The 18,020-nt window shown below is 40.8% G+C and overlaps 1 protein-coding gene across 1 annotated transcript in view; it reads right to left on the bottom strand.

Moving 5' to 3' along the window:
- Positions 1–18,020, bottom strand: part of CMIP (c-Maf inducing protein) — a 239,009-nt gene that overhangs the window by 67,336 nt on the left and 153,653 nt on the right. The window contains exon 3 of the mRNA XM_058155283.1: positions 15,947–15,997. Within this exon, the coding sequence (XP_058011266.1) occupies positions 15,947–15,997 (51 nt within the window). The remainder of the gene's footprint in view (positions 1–15,946; positions 15,998–18,020) is intronic.

The raw sequence follows: 18,020 nt of genomic DNA, 5'->3' as shown, positions 1-18,020 counted from the left end.
CCATGACGCGTTCCTTCTCAAACTGCTTCATTGCTGTTCCTGGAAAGGTTTGTAACTGGACCACTGGTCTTTTGGAGCTCAAATGGGAACCTCACGAAATCTTTTCAATTTAAACAGGAACCAGTAGATCTTTCAAAAAAGACTGCATATATCAACTACTAATGATTTGACATTTAATCCATATGGTGTAGTTCTTATACTTTTCATTCAGACTCTAGCACTTGTACTTCCTGAACCCAGTTCAACTGGGAGAAGCTATCAGTGGTGGAATTCAGGTTTTCTTACTACAGGTTCTGTGGGTGTGGCTCGGTGGGTGTGGTGTGGCTTGGTGGGCGTGGCAGAAGGAGATTGCCAAATCTCCATTCCCACCCCACTCTGGGGCCAGCCAGAGGTGGTTTTTGCCCGTTCTCTGAACTACTCAAAATTTCCACAACTGGTTCTCCAGAACCTGTCCGAACCTGCTGAATAGCACCCGTGAGCTAAATTCATTTAATGACCACATACTTCACACAACAACCGCAGTTTGATTCACCTGACAACCATGGCAAAAAAAGGTGTAAAATTGGGAGTGGCTCATTTAACGACTGCCTTGCTTCGCTGCAGAAATAATGCTCCCAATTGTGGTTGTAAGTCAAGGACTAGCTATATAAATACAACCAGTGTAGAAAAGCATCCAGTTGGGTTCCTGGTTCGGATAGAATTCCCCAAATTTCTGCTCCAACTTTCATTTCCTTCTGGCAAAGTTTCCTAGTTGGGATTGTGGCTTTATGACAAAAATACCAGCTCTCTTATATCAATATCAGTTCCATTCCCCTCGCCCCCCCATTACAGTTACATTATCTGCTTTTTTTTATGGGCTTTAATTTCGTTTTTAATAGAAGTTGACTCTTTGGAATTTTGCTGAGTGTTTCCAGGAAAAAAACAAAACAAAACAAAAAAGCCATGGCAGGCAATTATCTTTAAAAATTGTATTAAATATTTGAAGTAAAAGAGGAGACGAAAACAACTTACTTGATACTATTTTGATATATGTCTCTGCACAAAAGGCACAAATTCCCAGTTTGTTGTAACGTTAACTGATTTTTTTTTAAAAAAGGGGGGGATTCAAACCGCAGAGACTTATCTGTGATATCTACTTTCATTTTGGATAGCATTCAACATTTTTCTACGAATTTGTCATCGCCTGCGCTGAGCCTTGATTTACACCAAGGATCACATTTTTTACCCTACTATCATTGCCAAGTTAAACGTTTATACAACTATTTGTTTAGAGACTATTGGAAGTTACAACGGCATTGAGACGGTGACTTTTGATTGGTCCTTGCTCCTACAACCGTCACTGCATTCCCATGTTTATATGATCAGAATTCGGATGCTTGGCAACCAGCATATATTTATGATAGTTGCAGCATCTTGAAGTCACGTGATCATTATTTGCAACCATCCCAGCAGAGGAAGCCAGATGCAGTGGTGGGTTTCAATTTTTTTTTAGCTAGGTGTAGCTTGTTGGGCGTGGCATGGCTTGGTGGGCATGGCAAAATCCCCATTCCCTCCTGATCAGCTGGGACTCGGGAGGCAGAGAATAGATGGGAGCAGGGTATAGTGACCAGACGTCCCGCTTTGGGTGGGACAGTCCCGCTTTTTAATAATTTGTCCCGCGTCCCACGGCAATTCCAAAAAGTCCCAATTTTTTTTGGTTGTTTCACTCCCATTCTGAAAATGGGAGGCGGCAACGCAAGAGGTGGAGGCAGAGAAGGGGGAGTGGCAGAGAAGGGGGCGCGAGAGGGAGGAGAGAAGACTTCACCCGAGAGGAAGAGAAGAGCCAAGAGGAGAACTGAGCCTGCCTGGAAGAGCCGAGAGGAGAGCCGAGCCTGCCTGGAAGAACGGAGAAGCAGCAGCCGCTCCTCCTTCTTCAGGCAGGTGGCAAGACTCAGCACGCATGCGCAGCCCCCCCCTCCCCCCCGTCAATGGTGTCCCGCTTTGCCATCGGTGAAATCTGGTCACTTTAGAGCAGGGACAGTCAGAATTTTTACTATGGGTTCTCCGAACTACTCAAAATTTCCGCTACCAGTTCTCCAGAACTGGTCAGAACCAGCTGAAACCCACCTCTGGTGAGATGGTCTTAATGACACATGGTTTACTTAACAACTCAACTGATTCACTTAATAAGCAAAGCAAAAATCAGGTGTGAATCACTTAACAACTGATTTCCTTACTCACAGAAATTCTAACTTAATGATTGATGAGCTCAAAACTCATCTATTCATCTATTCATCTGCGCAGGACTGGACTAGATTTTAGATTTTAAATTTAAACTGGTTTTAATGGGTTTTATTATGTATACTGTTATTTTTAATTATTTGGCTATTTGGAATAAGTTTTTTAATTGATGTTTTATTTTGTATTTATATGTATTTTTTATCTGCCTGTAAACCGCCCTGAGTCCCTAGGGAGATAGGGCGGTATAAAAATACGAAAAATAAATAAATAAATAAATAAGTGATTCACTTATTTATTTTATTTATTTATTTTATTTATTTGGTCAAATACATATTAAATAATATATATAAATATAAGCATGAATTGAATACATAAAATGAATACAACTAAAGGGAGCATTAGGACAGGGATGGTAGGCACGCTGGTGCTCTTATGCACGTCCCTTACAGACTTCTTAGGAATGGGGTGAGGAGGTCAACAGTAGACAGTCTTAGGTTAAAGTTTTGGGGATTTTGGGATGAGACCACGGAATCTGGTAGTGCATTCCAGGCATTAGCAACTCTGTTACTGAAGTCATATTTTCTGCAATCAAGATTGGAGCGGTTCACTTTAAGTTTGAATCTATTGTGTGCTCCTGTATTGTTGTGGTTGACACTTAACACCTGCGGCAAGAAAGACCCTAAAATGGCCCAAAATTTACTGAATTATTGATTTGCTTAGCAATGGAAATTGTGGGCTCAACTATGGCCGTAAGTTGGGGGACTACTACTTGCAGTCCTTTTGAAGAGTGAAGAGGAAGTTCAGGTAGCAATAACCTTATCAAGGAGAGAAGCAACCTGGAACTAAGGAGAAATTTCCTGATAGTGAGAACATTTAATCAAAGTAAGGACTTGCCTCCAGAAGTTGTGGGTGCTCCAACACTGGAGGGGTTTTTAAGAAAAGATTGGACAACCGTTTGTATGAAGTGGTAGAGGGTTTCCTGCCCGAGCAGGGGGTTGGACTAGAAGACCTCCAAGGTCCCTTCCAAGTCCCTTATTTTGTCAAGTGGTCTGTTAAAATGGAGTTGGTGGTCTGAGGAGCTGAGCTGTTTTACCTTCAGCTAGACAATTTTAGGTTACATTTGATGCTTTCAAGAAGAGACTGGAGGGCCATTTATCCGAAAGGATATAGGGTCTTCTTCTTGAGCAGGGACAGGGGTTGGACTAGATGACCTTCAGGGTCCCTTCCAATTCTGTTACTCTGTGTTCTCTCTGAAGGATTTTGACCCGTATATCAGAGGAAGGTGTGTGTGTGTGTGTGTGTGTGTGTGTGTGTGTGTGTGTGTGTTACAAAACATCCACTTTGCAAAGAAATTAGGCCTGATCAGCCAGTTGCCCAGGTAACCAGCCTCCAGTCTCAACCGTAAGCCTGACAAAGGTACCACAAAACAAGAAACGCATGTGTCCATCGCTGCACACACACACACACACACACACACACGTGTCAGACCGTGATTGAAAGCAGAGGTCTCCATAGGAAAAAAAACAAAACAATGCGATTCTCCAAAGCAGACTCCCTCCCTGCATAAATCCCCAAAGCTCTCCCATCTCAATCAGCTGAACGGCAGCCCTGTCCCCTTTGCGGAGAAGCTGGCTCTTTTCTTTTCTTTTAATTTTTCAGAGCGATTTCTAATTTAACAGAGGCTGATTTTCCCCCTCCTGAGCTACCCATGTTTTGCAAATCGGATTAAAAGGAATGCAGATTTTCCCTTTGGGAGGGTTTTTACGCTTCAGCTGCAGCCACCATCTTTCCTAGTCCCCTCCCCTGCAATCCCCTTCTGGCTGGAAAAGCTGTTCCCAACGCCGGAAAATATTTTCTTCCTTCCTTTCATTCTTTCTTTCAAAAAAAAAAAAAAGAGAGAGAAAGAAATCTGTTTACCTACCTATTCTGCTCCCCCTCCTCTGGAAAAAAAAATGTATGTGCTATTCTGCTGGCGGTTTTAGCCTCACTTTGCCATAAATGGAATGGACGGTTCGCCTCCGTCTTACTTTCCTGTCGTCAGCAAAGAGCAAGCAGCAGGCTAGAGAAAATGGGTTTCTTTTCTTTCTTTTTTTTTGGAATAAGAACTGCTGTCGCTGCTCCTCCAGGAAGTTTGGACGATGGGTGAGACACCCAACTGCAGATGTGCTTCCTAACAGCCCTTTCTGGAGAAGCCGGGGGTGGGTAGGGGGTGCAAGAAAAAAAAAGCAAACAAGCTTTGCTTCTCCCTGCCGGCCTCTACAATTTCCCCATTTCATCCATCATGATTGATGCTGCCTGGAATGAAGGAGAAACTTCCTAACAGGGAGGACAATTAACCAGTGGAACAGCTTGTCTTCAGAAATTGTGGGTACTTTTTATAAAGAGATTGGACCATCATTTTGTCTGAAATGGTACAGGGCAGCGATGGCGAACATTTTTGGCACCGAGTGCTGAAAACATCACGCGGAAACATCGCACGCGCGCTCATCTGGGCCACGCTCCGAAAAGCCAAACTTCCAGGTTCTAATGTGCATGTGTGCGCGATGATCAGCTGGCTGGCACACATCTGCGCACCGATTTTTGGCACTGCTGTGAGTGTGAAGGATAGCTGATCGTCGCATGCCCGTGTGCGTCAGAAACCCAGAAGACAAACAAGCAAGGCCGTGCGTGCAGGCGACAAGCCTTTGTGTGCCACTTTGGGCACGCGTGCCATAGGTTCAACATCACAGGTATAGGGTCTCCTTACTTGAGCAGAGGGTTGGACTAGAAGACCTCCGAGGTCCCTTCCGGCTTTACTCTGAATGTACTCGTGCTAGCAAGGAGTATTATGGTTCGCCCAAGCAGGTTTTGATTTACTGATAGGCGGACAGACAACTAAATTGCAACTTTTGTTCTTTTTATAACAGTTTGGGGGTTTAGGAACCGCTGCTCGGTTGCTAAAGTTCAGAGGTGGCATATTGTTGGGTTTTTTAATCACATTTTTCGTGGTATTTAGTTAATAAAAGGGTTATTTTATTATATCGAGTATATTCAGTGGTGGGATTCAGCCAGTTCACACCACTTCGGGAGAACCGGTTGTTAACTGTCTGAGCAGTTTGGCAAACTGGTCGTTGGAAGAAATCATTCGGGCAAAGAACCGGCTGTTCAATTACTTGAATCCCACCACTGAGTATATTATATTTGAGTATATGTGGTGAGCTTAAATGGACTCCGGAGGATGGTAGAGGACAGGAAGGCCTGGAGGAATGTTGTCCATGGGGTTGCGGTGGGTTGGACACGACTTCACAAGTAACAACAACAACATATTATTATCATTATTATTATTATTATTATTATTATTATTATTATTATTATTATTATTATTATTATTATTATTATTATTATTATTTATTAAATTTCTATACTGCCCTTCTCCCAAAGGACTCAGGACGGTGTACAGCCAAAGTAAAAGCAAACAATACAATATACAATTAAAACGAAATTAAAAAACTTATTACACAATTGGCCGAAAACTTTAAAACATTTAAAATTCTACAAACCCATTTAAAATTCATATAAAATTTAGGAATATGGAATATAATTTTAAAAATACAGCAAAATTTAAGCCAGCCCCGCGCGAATGAATAAATATGTTTTCAATTCGCGGCGAAAGGTCTGAAGGTCAGATATTTGGTGTAAACCAGGGGGAAGTTCATTCCAGAGGGTAGGAGCCCCCACAGAGAAGGATCTTCCCCTGGGGGCCACCAGCCGACATTGTTTGGCGGGCGGCACCCTGAGAAGTCCCTCTCTGTGTGAGCGTACGGGTCAGTGGGAGGCATAAGGTAGCAGTAGGCGGTCCCGTAAGTACGTATAAGTAAGTATATGTGGTATAGGTAGTCCTCGACTATTGACCAATTATATGAGTCCATCCTTTCTGCTGCTAGGTGAAACAATGGTTAAGTGAGTTTTGCTCTGCTTCACGACCTTCCTTGCCACCGTTCAGTGAACCCATTGCAGTTGTTAAGTTAGCAACATGGTGGTTAAGTGACTCTAGCTTCCCCATTGGCTTTGCTGGTTAGAAAGTCGCAAAAGGGGATTACGTAACAGGGGGAGACTGCGACCGTCATAAATATGAGCCAGTTGCCAAGCAGCTGGACTTTGGTCATGTGACCATGGGGAATGCTGCAACGGTCAGAAGTCTGAAAAATAGCCATAAATCACTTTTTTCAGTGCCGTAGTAACTTTGAATGGTCACTAAATGAACTGCTGTAAATTGAGGACTACCTATATCAGGGGTCTGCAAACTTGGCTCTTTTAAGACTTGTGGATTTCAACTCCCAGAGTCCCCCACCTACCAAAGCTTTGCGGGGTGAGAAATCCTGGGAGTTGAAGTCCACAAGTCAATCTCTTTCCACTTATGACTGTATGACTGTAACTTGTTGCTGGCAATCCTTATGATTTATATTGATATATTGATCATCAATTGTGTTGTAAATGTTGTACCTTGATGAACATATCTTTTCTTTTATGTACACTGAGAGCCTATGCACCAAGACAAATTCCTTGTGTGTCCAATCACACTTGGCCAATAAAAAATTATATTCTATTTTTCTATAAAAAAATTCTAAAAGAGCTGAGTTTGCAGACCCCTGACCTATACAAACACGGCGCAACTTTTCCCCCCAATTTTTTAATGTTATATTATTTATACCTATCAATGCATGAATAGTGTGACACCTGGGTATCATACATTTTGATACAAATAGACATAATATTGTTACACATAGTTATTACATTTCATTTTCATTGTTGCATATTGTTTAAACATACCTAATACTACCACCCTTCAATTTCTAGACCTCCCTCTTATTATTACATATATCTTGTTATATTAATATATATATATTTATATTATTATTATTATTATTATTATTATTATTATTATTATTATTATTATTATTATTATTATTATTATTATTATTATTATTATTATTATTATTATTATTATTATTATTATTATTATTATTATTATTATTATTATTTATTAGATTTCTATACCGCCCTTCTCCCAAAGGACTCAGGGCGGTGTACAGCCAAAGTAAAAGCAAACAATACAATATACAATTAAAACAAAATTAAAAAACTTATTACACAATTGGCCGAAAACTTTAAAACATTTAAAATTCTAAAAACCCATTTAAAATTCATATAAAATTTAGGAATATGGAATATAAATTTAAAAATACAGCAAAATTTAAGCCAGCCCCGCACGAATGAATAGATACGTTTTCAATTCACGGCGAAAGGTCTGAAGGTCAGGTATTTGGCGTAAACCAGGGGGAAGTTCGTTCCAGAGGGTAGGGGCCCCCACAGAGAAGGCCCTACCCCTGGGGGCCGCCAGCCAACATTGTTTGGCGGACGGCACCCTGAGAAGTCCCTCTCTGTGTGAGCGTACGGGTCGGTGGGAGGCATAAGGTAGCAGTAGGCGGTCCCGTAAGTACGTATAAGTAAGTATATGTGGTATAGGTAGTCCTCGACTATTGACCAATTATATGAGTCCATCCTTTCTGCTGCTAGGTGAAACAATGGTTAAGTGAGTTTTGCTCTGCTTCACGACCTTCCTTGCCACCGTTCAGTGAACCCATTGCAGTTGTTAAGTTAGCAACATGGTGGTTAAGTGACTCTAGCTTCCCCATTGGCTTTGCTGGTTAGAAAGTCGCAAAAGGGGATTACGTAACAGGGGGAGACTGCGACCGTCATAAATATGAGCCAGTTGCCAAGCAGCTGGACTTTGGTCATGTGACCATGGGGAATGCTGCAACGGTCAGAAGTCTGAAAAATAGCCATAAATCACTTTTTTCAGTGCCGTAGTAACTTTGAATGGTCACTAAATGAACTGCTGTAAATTGAGGACTACCTATATCAGGGGTCTGCAAACTTGGCTCTTTTAAGACTTGTGGACTTCAACTCCCAGAGTTCCTCAGCTAGCAAAGCTTTGCTGGCTGAGGAATTCTGGGAGTTGAAGTCCACAAGTCAATCTCTTTCCACTTATGACTGTATGACTGTAACTTGTTGCTGGCAATCCTTATGATTTATATTGATATATTGATCATCAATTGTGTTGTAAATGTTGTACCTTGATGAACATATCTTTTCTTTTATGTACACTGAGAGCCTATGCACCAAGACAAATTCCTTGTGTGTCCAATCACACTTGGCCAATAAAAAATTATATTCTATTTTTCTATAAAAAAATTCTAAAAGAGCTGAGTTTGCAGACCCCTGACCTATACAAACACGGCGCAACTTTTCCCCCCAATTTTTTAATGTTATATTATTTATACCTATCAATGCATGAATAGTGTGACACCTGGGTATCATACATTTTGATACAAATAGACATAATATTGTTACACATAGTTATTACATTTCATTTTCATTGTTGCATATTGTTTAAACATACCTAATACTACCACCCTTCAATTTCTAGACCTCCCTCTTATTATTACATATATCTTGTTATATTAATATATATATATATATATATTTATATTAAATATATTTATATTATTTATTTCATTATTTATATATTTAACTATTTATATTAAAATTTCATCATTCTTTTATTGTTCTGTGTTTCAATGTACGCTTTTACCCTGTTTCCCCCAAAATAAGACCTCCCCTGATAATAACCCCAATCAGGCTTTTGAGCGCATGGCACTAAGGCCAAGCACTTATTGCAGGGTTCAAAAAAAGTAAAAATAAAAAAATAAGACAGGGTCTTATTTTCAGGGAAACATGGTAGTATCAATCACAATCATTTAAACATATAGAGTACATCTATTCATGTTCTTTCCAATCATCCAATCATTTCCAATCATCCAAACCGCAAACAAGGCACATCTTTGAGGGTCCCCCCCCCCATTTCAGAAATCCCTATCACTCTGATCCACCTATAGGCCCTAACATTCTCTTGACCATCCCGCTCTGTTTGTTAAAAGAAAGTGATTTTAAGCAAAATGCAAAAGCATGACGCAAAGAAAATCATTTTTCCCCGAAATTATCTTAGTTCCTAAAACATTCCACAATCTTGTCATGGTGGGGAAAATAGGAGGAGGAAAGAGAATTAGGTACGTTAACCATGCCTTGCATTTTTTGTAAAAATAAGAAGGGCAGGATATAAATTAATAAATATACAACTCAGGACTGCAGGAAGTACAGACGGAGGGAGGGGGCAAAGAAAGGAAGAGACGAAAAGAATAGACTTGCCCCCCCCCCCAAAATTACTTAGATACTCTGCAAAGTTGAAGCCGCTGTAAGCTGTACTATTATCTGCCTAACTCCTACTAAATCAGCCCCATTTACATCTAACTACGCTAGTTAAGTTAACTCAGCCTGGCACTGTGTGTTCCAGTTTACTTGACCGTGTAATAATTTCTGAGACTGACATTTATGGGGTAACGATAAAAATGGATGAATAATAGTTCATCCCTGACATTCCTTCCCATTAAGTCTTGGTTGGATTCACCCAGAGATCAAGGGATCTTGTTGCTGGGGGAAAGCTTCAGAAACTGGGATTCTGCCATGAGTTGGCAATGTTAAAACACTCAATCAACAATTTTAAGGGCTTATGTGCATGCCAGACTATTTCATATCTTTTACGTTATAAATTACAAAATAATGGAATAACAGAATAACAGAATTGGAAGGGACCTTGGAGGTCTTCTAGCCCAACCCCCTGTTCAGGAAGGAAACCCTACACTATTTCAGACAAATAGTTGTCCAATCTCTTCTTAAAAACTTCCGGTGTTGTATCATTCACAACTTCTGGAAGCAAGTTGTTCCACTGATTAATTGTTCTAACTCTCAGGAAATTTCTCCTTAGTTCTAAGTTGCTTCTCTCCTTGATTAGTTTCCACCCACTGCTTCTTGTCCTGCCCTTGGAGAATAGCTTGACTCCCTCTTCTTTTTGGCAGCCCCTGAGATATCGGAACACTGCTATCATGTCTCCCCTAGTCCTTGTTTTGATCAGATGAGACATATCCCGTTCCAGCAACTGTTCTTTATATGTTTTAGTTTCCAGTACCCTCATCATCTTTGTTGTTCTTCTCTGCATTCAGGTTGCCAGTATGAAATCATTCTATTTGGACATAAGCAAGCATTGGCGCTCCATGGATTTCTAAATCAAATTTTTCCAACGTCAAGAAAAACAGGCACACCAAAATTACTTTTCATAATTCTATCCAACCTTCAGGAGGTTCCTTTCTAAGTTTAGTGCCAGCTGCTGGAAAAGCAAATAATTTTCAACGTTCGGATTCCATTGGATTGTTTGTGGGGGGAGAAATGAGCTATTGCTCATCTAAGATTATTTTCTTATGCCAACATGACAATTTGCCTCATTTATTTTAGGATAATTTACTTCTGGAATGTGTAGGCTGTTGTTCAGTAGAAAGCTTTCCAGTGCAATGTAAGTACAAGTAGATTCTTTTCTTGCTGGTTTGATTCCTACGTATAACCTTGGCATGTTGTTTTCTTGGAACGAAACAATATATGCAAATCTCTAAAATTACAATTATAAATAAAGCCTAGAATTGAAACACAATCAGGTCACTATTGTAGTTTTAAAACAAAATATGAAGACATTCTCATAACATTAAAGGCTTGGCACATGGGTCAGATAACAAAATCACTCATCAACTGGAAGCATCTGCAGCTGGGGGCCATCACTGAGAAGATTATAGAAGTTAGAATCATATAGGGTTGGGAAGGGACCTCAGAGGTCTTCTAGTCCAACCTCCTCCTCAAGACAGGAGACCTATCCCAGTCAATTTTTGAAAACCTCCAGTGATGGAGCATCCACAACTCTTGAGAGGCTCAGACTGCTAAGACAGTCTGTTATTAACAGCTGCTGCTTGCAATTACTGCAGGTTCAAGTCCCACCAGGCCCAAGGTTGACTCAGCCTTCCATCCTTTATAAGGTAGGTAAAATGGGGATCCAGATTGTTGGGGGCAATAAGTTGACTTTGTATATAATATACAAATGGATGAAGACTATTGCTTGACATAGTGTAAGCCGCCCTGAATCTTCAAAGAAGGGCGGGATATAAATGCAAATTTTTTAAAAAAGCTATTTCACTGACTAATTATTCTCACTGTCAGCAAATTTCTCCTGAATTCTAGGCTGGTTCTCTCCTTGATTAGTTTCCATCCATTACTTCATGCCTTGTCCTCTGGTGCTCTAGAGAATAAGCCAGTCCCCTCTTCTCTGTGACAGCCCACCACGTCCTGGAAGAGGCTATTATGTCACCCCAAATCTTTCTCCACCATAAGCTCGATGCACCTCAATCATTCATCATAACGATTTAGCCTCCAGATCTTTAATCCGTTTTGTTGCTCTTCTCTGCATACTTTCTAGGATCTCAGCATCCTTTTCGTATCATGGTGATCAGAATTGAATACAATTTTCCCGCAACTTATAAATAGTTCTTTTATTGCAGGGATAACAATATTTTGGATATATCCAAAAAAAATTGCATCCAAAAGAAAGAGACTGCTAGCAATATATGCATGATTTCTGCAGGTAGAAAGTGACAGAAACGGGACAAAAACAGAGCAGCCATGCTTATGATGAATAAATCCCCAGATTTATTCAATTGCCTGTCTTAATTCCAACTGCATCCATGGATCAATTTTGCAACGCACAATTCTCCTCCCAACGTTCAAGAAATAAATAAAGATGTTTCCAACTCTCCACCTTTTCCGAGGAACTCTTGTTTCTAAAGGAGGAAGGAGGCTGAATCAGAAGAATTACAGAGCATAGCCAGAACTTCTATCATTCCTACGTAGCTGCTATCTCAAGCACCCTTCTCTGGAAATGCTCAACTACTGTCCTAAATAAGGATTTATGATGCTGTTATAAAGCCCCACCCCCCTGTCAGATTCCCTCCCAGGTAAACAGTTTAACATTAAGCAGACATTCAGATGGAAGAGAGAGAGAGAAAAACGAAAGAGTCACAAGAACAAATCCTTGAAAACAAGGCAACAGCAGCCTATAGAACAGGGATGTCAAAATCAAGGGCCAGGAGCCGGATGAGGCCTGCCAGGTACTTAGATCTGGCCTGCTGGAAACAGCGAAGGATCGGGCCGCGGTACTTCTGCCAGCAAGAAGAGGCTCCCGAGCTCCATTTTCAGCTGCCACAGCCTCCTGCAACCCTCTGGCAGTGAAAACGGAGCTGGGGAGGGCTGCCGAGCTCAGTTTTCACCGGCAGAGGGTTGCAGGAGGCCATGACAGCCAAAAACAGAGTTTGGGAGCCTGTTTTCCCGGTCAGAGCGCTTGGACCACCACAGGCGCCTCTGACAGGAGTGATGTTGAGCTGGCCACGCCTCTTCCGCGCCCCCCAGGTTAAACACAACCCTGATGTGACCCTCAATGAAATGAGGGTCTATATGTATATATATACATATACATATACGTATATATAGGTAAAGGTGTATGTGTGTGTGTGTGTGTGTGTGTGTGTGTGTGTATAAAGGTAAAGGTAAAGGTTCCAACTCTAGGGGGCGATGCTCATCTCCATTTCAAAGCCGAAGAGCCAGTGCGGTCCAAAGGCGTCTCCGTGGTCATGTGGCCGGCATGACTCAACACCAAAGGCACATGGAACGCTGTTACCTTCCCACCTATTTTTTCTACTTGCATTTTTACGTGCTTTCGAAACTGCTAGGTTAGCAGAAGCTAGGACAAGTAACGAGAGCTCACCCCATTACACGGCAGCACTAGGGATTCGAACCGCTGAGCTGCCGACCTTTCGATCGACAAGCTCAACGTCCTAGCCCCTGAGCCACCGCGTATGTATGTATGTATGTATGTATGTATGTATGTATGTATGTGTGTATGTGTATATATATATATATGTGTGTGTGTGTGTGTGTGTGTACATATATACATACATATATGTATACATACATACATACATACATATATATATATATATATATATATATATATATATATATATACACACACACACACACACACACACACACATATATACGTATATATACATATATATGTATATGTCTATATGAGGGTCAGTATGTTCTATAGCAGGGTTTGACACCCCTGCTATAGAACATACTAGCTAAAAGAAAAAAAGGAGTATGCACACATGTACACATATGCTTTCAGAGCACAGGGGGTGCCATGCACAAAAATGGCTAAGATAGCAAGAGCAAGAGCACTTTGACTTATATACCGCTTCACAGTGCTTTACAGCACTCTCTGAGTGATTTACAGACACAGCCTATTGCCTCCAACAATCTGGGTCCGCATTTTACCGACCTCGGAAGGATGGAAGGTTGAGTCAAACTTGAGTTCGGTCAGGACCGAACTGCTGGCAGTAGGCAGAGTTTGCCTTCAATACTGCATTCTAACCACTGCGCCCCCCAGTGGTTAGGATGCATTTTAATTTCTACTTTCCCCAAATGTCTCACATATAATAAAAACAATTCACTCATTTCTTGGTTCTTTAAACAGAGGAAAGCATAGATGTTCATCAGGTTGTCTTCTTCCATACTTACAATCATTTAGTGACCTCAACTCACTACCTCAACTTACAACCAATTGGTGTCCTCAACTTAATCCTCAATTTACAACCGATTGTTTAGTGATGGTTCAAAGTTAACAACGGCATTGAAAAAAATGACTTATGACTGTTTTACCCACTAATGACCATTGCAACATCCCCATGGTGACATTCTCCAAATCTAAATGCTTGGCAACTGGAATGTATTCATGATGGCTGCAGTGGCCTCAGGTCATGTGATCACATTTTGAGACCTTCCAACAAAGTCAATGGGGAAGCCAGATTCACTCAACAACCAGGTTAACAACCTTAACCTTATTACCTGTATCACTGTAGTGATTCACTTAACAACTGTAGCAAGAAAAGTCATAAAATGGGCTAAAACTCAATCTGTAATTTACCATTAAACACTGTTAAAATTAACAACTGTTAATTAACTGCTTATTACTGTTAAAATTAACAACTGTTAATTTTGGGCTCAATTGTGGTCATAATCGAGAACTATCCATACTAGGGAACTATATTTGAAAAATACATGCATGAACCCACAATACAGGTAATCTGCAATTAAAACCATTGGTTTAGCAACTGTTCAAAGTTACAATAGAATTAGGGGGAAAAGCCTTTTAATCAGTTCTCACACTTATGACTGTTGCCACATCCCCATAGTCACCCGGACAAAATTGGCAACTGGCATGTATTTAAGACAATTTCCGTGCCCAGAGATCATGTGACCACTGCCTATAACTTGATCAGCTAATTTCCAACAAATGGGGAAAGCCAGAATTGCTGAATGACCATGTGAGATTCATGTCACAATCATGACAATAAAGGTCATAAAATCCCATGCGATTCGCTTAATAACGGTCTTGATTTAGCCATGACATACTAGTCTCGATTGTGGTCGTAAGTCAAGGTCTACTTGTAATTCCTTTTGGAAGGTCTCTCCTACCACCATAAGTAGAAGAATCGTGCTCAGGAATGACTATCCAGTTCTTGCATTTCCACAAGCAACACAAAACATCATTTCAGAGATAATTTTGAAATTCCACATTAAGCAAGATTTGAACCGGTCCACCCTGGTTAGAGAGAGTTTTTACAGTCAGCAAAATAAGGTTCACCTCCGAAGAATTCTAGCCTTTATTTAGACTCAGACCGAGTTAAAATTGACAGGTCTATCTTGAGAGTCTATTATTATTATTATCTCTTTTATTCATTAAATATGAAACTGACTCAACTGAACATTCAAAAGGGCATCACAAATACTATTGACTGGTGCTGATGGTTGATACAGGTTGCTGCCAGCATCCTAGGTATCAACCAAGTACCTTCTTAAGATATACGAAGATCCAAGTAGCGCAGTTTTTTGCAGTTCTGCTGGTGTTATTGCAGGAAGCTGCAATTTCTTGATGTGTTTTGTAAAATTCTTGGACATGGTACCAAGTGCCCCGATGACATGTAACACTGTTACATGTTTCATCCACAATTGCGTAGTTTCGATGGCCAGGTCGCGATATTTTGTGATTTTTTTTCCCAGTTCTTTTTCTTCGACTCTGGCATCTCCTGGTACCGTGATGTCAATAAATTGTGCATTTCAGTTTTCGACAACCGTGATATCTGGCGAGTTGTGTTCCAAATGACGATCTGTCTGTATTCTTATTCTTATTATTAACTTTTATTCACCAAACATGAAACTCAGTCAACTGAAAGTTGTTGTTGTTGTTGTTATTATTTTGCAGGAAACACATCATTTTTCTCAGGCTGAAATTCAGACTTGGGTTTTCATGCAAAGTGCCAGTGGGAACACAACCCAAAAAGGAGGCAGAAGGAACTTAATTCAATCTTATTGAACTCCATTTCAATATACATTTAAGGGATGAAACTAGACTGAATTCCACTCCCTTTAAACTGAATAGAAAAGAAATTAAATTTAACTTAATTTAATGGGGTTACTTCCCACATATTGAATGCTTTCCAATGTGATGGCAAATTTTCAGTTTTCTTAGGCTTTGGCAATCTCCTACCCAGAATGTCAGCCTGGGAGATACGTTTCTCTGAGTGAAACTGAAGATCAATATATTGATTTACAGGGTAACTACACTTAAAGTGCGCAAGTTGTTTTCTTCTTTTAATGATTGTAGCAGAAACATAGATAAACAACTTACCTTCCACTGCAAGGAATGGAACCACTGGTCTCTCAGGTAACTGTTTGCAGCCTGCAATTTTAACGAAAGAGGAAAACATAAACACAAGTGTTTGGTTTTGCTAACCCATCATTAAAGCGAAACGCCAATCGGTAGCTTGCATGGACTTTACAGCCTTGAAAGGTCCCTGTCATTTCACTTGTTTGACCCCATTAACTTAGCATTTCTGGGCCGCACTCCAGAAACTTCCACAGACCTCCCGCCCCCGCTCCTCCCATAATAAGGATATAAAAGTAAGGCATTTTTGTTTATTTGTATCCTGCCCGTATTATTTTTTTACAAATAACTCAAGTAGGCAAACCTAATCGACACAACTTCCTCCTCCTATTTTCCCCACAACAACAACCCTGTGAGGTAGATTGGGCTGGTCACTCAGCTGGTCACTCAGCTGGCTTTCATGGCTAAGACAGGACTAGAAGTCACCCTCTCCTGGTGATTGGCCCCATTTGGCTTTCATGGCTAAGGTGGTGCTAGAACTCATCATCTCTCATTTTTAGTCTGATGCCTTAAGCACTAGACCAGGAGTCTCCAACCTTGGCAACTTTAAGCCTGGCAGACTTCAACTCCCAGAATTCCCCAGCCAGCTTTGCCAAGGTTTAATTTAATTAAAAAAAAAAAAAGGTTGGAGACCCCTGCACTAGACCAGTGATGGCGAACTTTTTCGGATGCATGCGTATGCCTGAAAATGAACTTCCTGTTTCCGGCATGTGCACGCTGGACAGCTAGTCTTCCGGGTTTCTGGTGAGCATGCGCGAGCAACGATCAGCTGGCTGGTGCACATGCTCACGCAGGAAAATGGAAGACCAGCTCTTCCAGTTTCCAGCACTGCTGCACGCACTAAGGCCAGCTGATCGACCTGCGCGCATGTGTGCCAGAAAACCGGAAGAGGAACAGGCGACGCCACGCGTGCCAGGCAACATGGCTCCGTATGCCACTTTGGGCACGCATGCCATAGGTTCACCATCACGGCACTAGACCAAGCTGGCTCCTATATTGTTGACTGTGGCCCCTGATTATATTTCACCAGCTGTTGCTGACATTTAGCTTACTTTGGAGTTATATTTCAATTCCAGCAGGCTGGGTGGGAAATTCTGAAAACTGAAGTCTTCCACCCATCTTAAAATTGCCAAGGTTGAAAAATACTAGTTTAGAGAACCATGAAGAATGATTTAGACAGAGAATAAATCAGAACAAACAGCAGAGTCTTCTGTGCTAAAACAAAACCCACTTAAACAATCTCAGATTCAACATTCATTAAAAAAAAAGAAAGAAAGAAAGATTGTTTTGCTTGGGGGAAAAGGAATGGACATTTAATGGGCTCTGATCACGATGCACAGAAATCCTTTTTCAGGGGGATGAGCCTTTCTTTGTCATTTTAAATTTCCAGCGTTTGAATTTTTCCTAAACAGATAAGATTTGACTTGGCTACAATTTGGGGCACATTGGTATTTGTGTACAATCTCTTTGATGGTCTTTTCCTTGCATACAAATGAGACAACCGTTTGCGAAAAGAGGGGATGAAAGGATAAAAGTGCCCACAGCAATTGTTTATAAAATCTGGAGATACTATGGACAGGAAATTTGAGAAGCGGATCGCCTGCATAGCTTTGTAATTTAGTCCAGAAATGGTCACTTAAATTGAATGAAAGAAAACACTGAAAGACAGGATCTACAAATAGAAAACATATACTGCAGGTAGTTCTTGAACTACCACCACAAACTGAGCCTCAAATTTATTTTGCTAAGTGAGACAGTATTAAATGAGTTTGGCTTCATTTTACGACCTTTTTTGTTGTTAAGTGAATCTGGCTTCCCCATTGACTTTGCTTGTCAGAAGGTCACCAAAGGTGATCACATGATCCCAGGATACTGCCGTCAATAAATAGGAGTCAGGTGCCAAGCATCCAAATTTTGATCACGTGATCTTGGGGATGCTGCCATTATTTATAAGTGTGAAAAATGTTCACAGGTCACTTTTTTCAGTTCCGTTGTAACGTCGAACAATCACTTAATGAACTATTATAAGCTGAGGGCT

Source organism: Ahaetulla prasina, chromosome 12 (genome assembly GCF_028640845.1).
Source record: "Ahaetulla prasina isolate Xishuangbanna chromosome 12, ASM2864084v1, whole genome shotgun sequence".
Taxonomy (NCBI): Eukaryota; Metazoa; Chordata; class Lepidosauria; order Squamata; family Colubridae; genus Ahaetulla; species Ahaetulla prasina.
The sequence above is the reverse complement of the archived record's forward strand: the minus strand, read 5'-3'. Positions and strand labels throughout refer to the sequence as shown.